General features: G+C 36.4%; 1 protein-coding gene across 1 annotated transcript in view; it reads right to left on the bottom strand.

Moving 5' to 3' along the window:
* Window positions 1-201: 201 nt before the first annotated feature.
* LOC122804029 (ankyrin and armadillo repeat-containing protein-like) overlaps window positions 202-9418 on the bottom strand; it is a 138743-nt gene continuing 129526 nt past the window's right edge. Inside the window, exon 5 of the mRNA XM_044073707.1 lies at window positions 202-590. Within this exon, the coding sequence (XP_043929642.1) occupies window positions 334-590 (257 nt within the window). The 3' untranslated portion in view covers window positions 202-333. The remainder of the gene's footprint in view (window positions 591-9418) is intronic.

Here is a 9418-nt window from a genome sequence, read left to right on the forward strand (position 1 = left end):
GCGTACATCTTATACCCTCCAATGCTTCCTGCATCTTATACCCTCTAATGCTGCAGTAAGCATTGGAGGGTATAAGATGCACTTCTCAGTTATAAAAACAAATCAGCCAGATGAGCCGTATAACCACAAAAAATACAGACATGCATATATATTACAGATGGAAATAAAACACAGTCACAGACTTATTTATTCACTGATATTTGTACATAACAGTCAGATATATTCAACTTTAATTACATCCAGTACACTGCATTTGTTTTAGTATGTACTGTATTGTTTCCTAGTGCCAGAGTGGATATAACTGCTTTTTATGCCTGTTGTGCATGAAGGTAGTTAAGTAGCTTTATCTTCTTTCTTCATTTTTTTTTCAGTCTTGAACTGATTAGCAGAGCTACTTGTGAGTTTGGTTTGCTTTGTGACAATTGGAGTCTGTGCAGGTAAAGACAATGCTGCAGATTTTAATCTGCTTGAAGAATTCGCGGTTCTGCTTTGAACCAAGAAAGCAGGTGCAGAGTTAACATTTAATCGAAGAAAATCAAATGGTGGAAGTTCAAATGCAGTGTGCCCATCTTTCCGTGATCTGGCTGTGGCTATTAAAAACAAAACAAAACTCAGCATTTATTTCCAGATTAACACAGTATGTTTGCTGTGTATGTATTATAAACTGAATTTGAAAATAAATATTGAATATTATCCTGTCATTGACTTACTTTTGATATGATGGAAATTTAAAATATTTCATCCACCTTGTGTTAACTTAGCCATGTCTAGGTAATAAAAGGATATTTAATAAACATATTATATTTGCTGTCTTGATGAGTTGTAATACTATCTGACTGATTGAGTGATGTTTTCCTGAAACAAATGTACCATTTGAATTGTCATATGTGAAATTACAGCTAACAACACAATACAAATAGTAAGAAAGAAAGCATGTTTTATACTCTAAAAGTTAAATGACATTAGAAGATGTTGTAGTGGTGGAACAATGGTTGCCATCACTTGTACAAGAAGTATATTCCTTCCACCCAAAGTACTTTTAGAAACTTCCTTAAGACAAACTACCTACTCCTAAGTGATACATTGGCAAGCTTCAACCCCTACCAAAGCCAGCTAACTCCACTCAATACACAGAAATGCATATTGCCACACTATACCAGCATATAAACAGCTGCATAAATGTTGCTGTACCTGGTGGGAACAAGTGCAGGGCAAACCCCACAAACAAACCCACATGGTGGAACCATATTTATCACAAGTTTTATAATGAAAGGAAAATAATTTTGGTCAAAAGGAAGGAGATTAGTTCCCAGAATGTTATGGACAAAAGCAACTCTTAAATGCTTTATCTCCTGCATGGGTCCCCTGTAATGATCTATATATGGAATAATCCCAGTTATTCTCATTACTGGTAATGTATACATATTAACCATGGGATGGGAAAGGGCAATCTATAAACAAATGTACTTACTTATGAACCTGTAAGAACTAAAAACAGTGAGATACAAACTATGAAACGTGTTGTTGTGTCATACCTCTCAACCTCTTTGTGGACAAAATCTGGACCGAGCCAAAAATAACGGGGGGCAAAAATCCAAAAATAGGGACAGATTTTAAATATTGCTCTTATAAACTTAGAAAGCTGCTAGAATAATAAGTTTTGTATTAGCATGCATTTTCTGAAGGATATGAAGTCAAAAACTCATTAGTCTGTCATTAATTAGTGAGTTCAATTCTCAGTGATTTGTCAGAAAACCACAAATGTTTTGAGGTAGAGATGAAAAATATGAGGCAAAAATCTAGATATTCCATGAAAAACTGGACAGTTGAGAGGTATGTGTTGTGTTTATCAAAATTGCAGTTCTCGTGTAATTATAAATAAATTAATAAAGTTTTGCCCCACCCCACTTGGTAGAATACAAAGGGTTTAGCCCTCTTGGAAAATGTTTTTTTCTGTTTTGCTGAGGCTGAGCAAAGAAACTTTACAAAACTCAATTGTGAGTACGTGTTTAGGTAATTTTTGCAGTTCAGGCAGTAGTTCTATGCAGTTTCAGTTGATCAATTGTGATCAGAGTAGCTAGATTTTTATTAGCCACTAGAGGGACATGAATAAATATAGCATAAAAATGTTCTTGCTTTATATTACTACAAATCTATGAAGCTTGGTAGGTTTGCACAAAGATTACATTATAGTACTAATCTTTCAGTTTGTGGAGCCGGAGTGGATGACATATTAAAAGGCTCCATGTAGCACAATCCACAGAATGGCTACAGGTTAGATTTGTAAGGGCCAGGCATTTTTATAACCAAAATGTTAATTTGCAGAAATATGCTTTAGTTGCTTGAAACAGTGGCATAGAGGGATAAAGCCTCGAGTCTTGACTACAGCCTGGACAACCTGGGTATGATTAGTGTCTCTGAGGCTTGATGTTACAAGTAGGGAGGATGGGGTGAATGTGCTCTCAGATGGACTGTTGCATTAGATCTCATGAGGAGGTGTCTGCATTGTAGGAGGAAGGGTTGAGTCTGAGGTATGTGCAGAGGCATCGCTGAGATGCTGTAGACCCCATTGCTTATAAACTGGGAAAGGAACTTGCAGAGTCAAGGAAAGTGAGGTCAGAAAACACTCCCATGCAGCAGTATAATGCTATTCCAGGGTCTGCAATCTCTGCACTGACCTGAGATATGGCTTGAGATTAGCCCAGGAGAGGCTGACAGGTCTGGAAGACTCAGTGGATGAGGAAAGGTCCTGGGAGCACCTGATGCTCAGCTGTGGGACTCAAAAAAGTATGCCTTTTGTTCCTAGATGTAAAGCTTATTGCTATGACATTCAGCCAGGTTGTTACAATCTCTGCAGCCGTTCTGGCACACTGGGTAGCAGTACCTTTAATTCATTTCTCACCCATATTTAGAAAACTGTTTTCCATATTGGGGGGTATATAGCCTGTCATTCTCATATTGTTTCCTTCTCTACATTGCGAACACTATCCTCTCATTAGCCTTCCTTAATAGCCACACTCTCATTTGATACCAGATATTTATGTTTATGTACTTAATCTACAACCTGAACATAGCTGTCAGAGCTCTTTAATCATACATTTACATTTTTAGATTTCATTGAATCTCCTTGGTTTATTTCACCTTCTAACTTCTGATTCCATATTGATTCATATGATCTTTTTCCTGTATTATTTTTAGCTTCTTTGTCAAATATATATCATTATACTCCTTTCTCCACTTATTTCATATCTTACAATATAAAAATCTTTTATTTTTTGAATTTCTTCATTCTTCCTTCGTCTTCCATATCCATCAATCCATAATCTATTTTTCTCTGTTTCTACACATGGAGTTGGGGGTGTCACTTCAGCAGTGGCAATCATCTAGAACCAGTGTTCACACCGTAGGGTGGCTTCTAAGCTGCATAATTTCTAAGTTCCTTTCTTCAGGTCTTCACAGATTATTAACTCATTACAGCACCAGCTATCCTTTTGTTTTCCTACTTATTATTATTCCAGGTTGCACCTTCATCTTTAAACAGCTAATACTGTCCCATTTCACCAAAACCTTTCTAATCTTTGTTAAGTTTTTCAGCTCTTTTACAGAACTCCTTACTTATTATGTTATCCTTCCTTTACAAGCTCTCCTATTTTTACTTAACTCTGTGACTTCTTGGTCTTTTCTTCTGTTCTTAATGCCACTCTTCTCCTTTTGTCAGCTAATACCATCATCTTTCATAAACTTCATATGTCAAACTACATTGAATACTATGAAATGGATAAAATGCTGCAGTTACACTCTAAAAACAGGAAAAATCATAGAAGAATTATTACTGGGTCTCTAATTATCGCTAGCTTATTATGTGTTTGAGACATGGGTGCCAAGGAATTCACCTTGAAAACGAAGATGAGAACACATAATAGGTGCTATGATTGGAGGTCCAATCATAATTCTTTATAGTGCACTGAGCTTTATCTACTCCGTGTGCTACCAATTACAAAAAAGGAGCAGGAAGTATTTTACTGGCTTTGAAAGACAGTAAAGCACTCAGCGAGTTCTGTCAAAGAGACAGCAGCATATCTCTCAACTTCTTTGCTAAAGAATTCAAGATAAATCCAAAAACAATGGGATAAAGAAAGGATGAAAATCAGGGACAAGTTTAAAATATTGCTCAAATTCACTCAGAAAGTTAATATAACAAAAGGGATTGCATCAGCATGTATTTTGTGAGCAATATGTATGAAATTCTAATGTCTGTCATTATTGACTGTATTTCTAAGTGATTTACCAAAAAATCAAAAATGTTATAAGTGAAAGGGAGACAATCTGAGGCATAATAAGGAATATTCTATAAAATCAGGGGCAGCTGAGAGGTGCAACTGGCAGAAATTAAGTATTCCACTGGCAGAAGGTATTAATAAAAGTTGTTAGACTTCAATCTGCAATATTTTATGTCTGTATATGTGGCAGAGTGATGTCCTAGCAGCTTGCAAAAGCTGATTAAACTTCTGCCACTGTTTTCGACAGATGTCAGTGTCCTCTGTTGGTCCTTGCTGCAAGACATGATCTTAACAGTGCTTAGAATGTCCTTAACAAGCTTTTGTTAAGCACCCCTAAACACTGTTAAGAGGTAGTCTCTTGCTACGGAAGGTTTTACTAAGTTTATCCCTTCCTAATTTTAGGGACTAATGACATCCTCCATGTACTACAGGCTTATTAAGTACCTTTCTGGTGTGCTTAAAAAGCTCTTGTTAAGCACCTGTAAGCATTGTTAAAAGCATGCCTCATGTTAGACATTATCAGGGAGCAGTGCCAGTCTGCAAAGAACAGTGCCAGAAGGTAAATGAGCTTTAAAAACTGTTACAGTACTTCATACTGCCACACTTATAAACAAAAGGTATGGCAAAATGAATTGTCTAATAGCCTTCAAAGCTGTTTGTTCTCTAAAGGTAGACTTAATTTCTGCTTGTCTGGCAACACTGTTTTCCCAGCTTTCAACAGCTTTAAAGGCTAGTCAAACACTGCCCTCCTACTCTTTTTTTTTTTTTAATTTTTTTTTTTTTTTTGAAAACTGGTAGTATATTGAGTAGATAAAGTTCCATGCAATACAAAGAATTATGATCATTCTCACTAATCATAACCCTTATTATGTGTTCTTGACTTCAGACCTCCCAACCATTCTGAATTACTCGGTTTTTACTGAGTTTTGGGTTCCAAATGAAGGGGTGCCACGATTCCTGAGTGGCACCCTTCATTTCCGATTTTTTTTTTGCTTTTTTAAAATTTTCGTGCTGTCGGAGCTGACATCATCATGTGCGCAATGACGTCAGCTCCGTCAGGCTACCAGCCAGTAGGAATTGAGCTCAAGGAGCTCACATCATCATTTCCATCTGGCTGAATTGAATTGCAAGCTGGCGGGAATGGGGAACTGCTAGGACAGCGCTGAAACAGCAGTTCGCTGAGCGGGCAGAGTTTGTGAGCAGGGATTAAACTGGGAGAGTTTGTCCCGAAGAAGCGGTTTTTGCGTGGATTACCGTTTCGCTTATTTGGTACTGTTTGATTAATGGGGAAGCTTTTAATATACTTTTTTTCCTTGGCAACTTTTATTTATAAATTGATTCCTGTAATTTTAATTGTGCTGTCTAGTGTTTTTTTTTTCTATCCCGTATTAGCTTCACACATTCCTGCCTTTTTTACTACTATTCGGGATCTTTAAGTCTTTTAGTGTGTGACTTGCTGCATGCTGGTTGGGCCCGGCTCTTTCTATTTGATCTGTGAGTTTTATGGAGCTTTCTTTTCCATAGGGGCTTAAGGGTCATGTTGTTGCGCCTATATCAGTGTTTTCCCTACTAATTGAATGTAGTGCTTTATTTGTGAATTGGGAAGCTTGGTACCTTCAATGGCTTTTAATGAGCAGTTCTGGAATATTTTTCTTTAGCCCATTCCATTGTTGTATGCGTTAAATATATCTATTTGGCAATTTGAAATTTGTGCGTGGATATGATTGCTTTTGATATATGTTGTATCAGATTCCAATCTAAGGCCTATGGTAGTTCTAATGTAACTGATACATATTTGTGTATTTCTAGAGTTGTAGTGTATAAGATGCTTTACTTAGTCTTTGAAAGGTTTTGTGAGATGCTGTAGTCTAATGCGTTTTGCACTACTAAGTTTGATTTTGTTAGGCTGGTTAAGTGATCAAGTTGTACTAACGCATATTGAGTGGTATTGCACGCTCTCCTTTGGCTCCAGCAGGTTATAGGAAGAATGTGTACTCATTCTGAATAGAAGGGCATGATCAAATTGCCCAAGTAGCTGTAATGAAGCATATAGCTGTGGCTGTTGAAAGTGATAGGCACCCTCTTTCAAATGATTTAAAAGTCATGCTAATAAGACTTTTAACAGATGGTTTGTATTTTGAATTGTGCATAATGCTAAATAGAATGGTGTAATAAAGCTTGTCTATTCCTAGCTGCACAGTAGACGTATATTTTAAGTAATAGTAGAAATGTCTACAGGAGTAGGGCTTAGGCTATTGTTGAGAACAGCTCTTAAAGCCTTGTATATTAAAAAGAAAAGGGTCATGGCTACTGTTGATGTGATGATCATATGGTTAGTTAGCTTAAGTTTGATACCCGGTACCAATGTCTGCACTTTAGAAATATTTTCTTGGGTGGCGAAAGCCAGGGTACCTTTTTGGCTAGGCTTGTATAGGCCCTAGGGCCAATAGCCTAGTACCTACCTATGAACCTATGAACTACTCAGGGCAGAGTTATTAATGGCAGCAACGATGGAGGAGGAACGGGAACTACTCTGTGAGTCAGTGTACACTTTAGGCTGTGGATGTAACAGTGTGAAGTGGTATATACAGCAGATGAAAGTAATAGATGTGATGTGATGTCTGGAATTAATACTTAATTAGTAACTGCATTGTTCAGTTTTTTTTTATTTTTTTATTTACAGCTTGTTAACCCAGACTGGCTATACTTCTAGAGCTTGTTGTTTCCTTGTGATAGTCCACCAGGCAGAAAAGGAGAGGCACACCTTGACATATAAAAAATGTGTAGTCTGTGTATCTCCAAATTCTCCATAAAAGCATAACATTTAATGTTCTAAGTCCTGAACTGTGTAAATGATCCTGTCCTCTATCTGTCCAAAAACAAATGTCTTACATTTACTTTATTTTCACTTTTTGTTTTATGTTATTTTAATCTTTTACAATTACTCAGTTCTAAGCATTTCTATCATTCATATAGTCCGTGTATTTTTGTGTACTCTTCACATATTACTTTGCCTAATCATCTAGACTCCACTTGTTGTCATCTTTTAATGACTGTCTACTGCATTTTTTGCAATCATGTCTGTTATATCTTTTTCTCCATTTTTTTTTAAATAATTGAGATTTGTCTGTTGCTTTTTGCTGTAAGCAGATCTTTTTCCTCTTAGGCCTCCACTAACAGTGGGCCATGATAAGAGGATGTTTAAAATTGCAAGACTCCTAGGACAAGTGTGGAATAATACTGACACAATGCTATAGTGAATGTGTGCTAACAGTTGAAAGTTATGCTCTGAGCTTTGTCCAGATTTTTTTTGTACTCAGAGTTGAGAGAGCTATGATGAGAAGTAAGAACATTTCTTTTGTGCTAAGAATTTAGAGCTATGATAAAAAGTGAGCACACAATTTGTATTCCCCCATTATTGTTTTTGTGCTAACAGTTCAGAGATATGGTGAGTGAGAAGTGAGAAGTGAATTTGTATTCCCCCATTATTGGCTTTGTTGTTTGTCCATGTTTTTTGTGTTGAGGTTAAGAGCTATGTTGAGAAGTGAGAAATGAATTCACTAAATGATGGCTATTAAGTTTCAGTCTTCCTATTTTTCAGGCAGCTGCTGATTTGGCATAGTGGTATGTTGTGACTGTAGTGCATAGAGTCCTGGGTTCAAAACCTGCCAGTGAAATGCATGACGGTAACACAACATTTTATTCTAGCAACTTTACAAAATTATACAAGCAATGTTTAAAATGTGTCCCTGGTTTTTGAGTTTTTGTCCCCCCCCCAAAAAAAATGAAATTGAAAATAAGTGTGAGACGCTGTGCAAGATGCCTATGGCTTACACTACTGTCATTCTATTTATAGTGTTGGTGTGGAAGCAGACTTTTATGATGGAAAAGTTCTGAATTGGGCAGTTTTGTCATTACTGGTTCATGTGTTTTTGTTTCATTGCCTACAGTACAGATTACTGGTAAAATGTTCAAACAATAAATTTAAAATGTGCTCTAACATGTGTGTTGTATTATACAAGGAATATAATTTAATAAAGTCAGGAAGGTGTATAAAGAAAAGAACAGAACACATGTATGCTTCTTGTTTTGTGTGCAAGGGACCAATGATTTGAAAACAGCCCAAAGGTAATCTTTATCCACCACTGGCCAGATGCATTTTCTTTGGATGTGGTGTGGGTTTCAATGCTGTTTCAATGAATGTGAGTTTCAAGGGCAAAGGAGTTTTAATGTCAAGCCTATTTTCATTGTGAGACAGTAGCAGTATTGCTTTGTTTACCAGATGATGTCTTTTAGTGTTTCTGCATTGTTGTGCTGTAAAATGTAAAAATAAAATCCAAATCATTGTAGAAGTAAAGCAGTATGCATACATTAGTGTTTATGGTAAATGGGGCGAAATAGCCAGGTAACGGGACATTGGAATGGCTGCAGGGGGACTCTGGTGCCATGTTTTGGTTGTGTGTTCTTCAGTTTGCGTTCGAAAGTTGGTATCCCACAATTCCACAGGAGTGGGTGGGGTTACATAATTGTGTATGCAAATTAAATGTTAATCAGCGTACAGATTTGTACCTATTTTTCATGGGCCTTGTCCAGATTTTTTATGTAGATTTAATATAGTATGTTATTTTATAATACAATTTATATATCAAATTTATAATATATTTTATTTTATATTTAATATAGTCAAGTATTGTTACATGTTGAAATTTATACAATGTTAATGAATTGGAAAGGGTGCTTTAACATTATAATTGATTTAGTCACATGATATGTATTCATTCATTCATTACGGTATATAAGAGGTGTTTTGGGTATTTTTAAATGTTCTGAAGAAGTCTGTATTAACGTGGATGAAACCTAGGTCAATCGTTTTTACTGCTGTATCGTTTCTTGCCATTGGTTGTGTTTTTTGGATGCATTAAACCTGTTCGTCCTGGACTGGGTTCTACGTTTGTGGACAGATTTTTGATGTTTCCAGGTTGAGAGGTATGCTTGACTTGGATGCCAAGATTGACCTCTCAAGCTTTGCTCTCAATGTGAATTTCTTGGCATTCATGTTTTGAACGCATAATAAGCTGATTATGATCAGTGAAGCAATCATAATCCTCTGTACTACAGAAACGCAGTTATGACACTGT

The sequence above is a fragment of the Protopterus annectens genome, chromosome 6.part0 (assembly GCF_019279795.1).
Source record: "Protopterus annectens isolate FY-2018-M chromosome 6.part0, PAN1.0, whole genome shotgun sequence".
Lineage (NCBI taxonomy): Eukaryota > Metazoa > Chordata > Ceratodontiformes > Protopteridae > Protopterus > Protopterus annectens.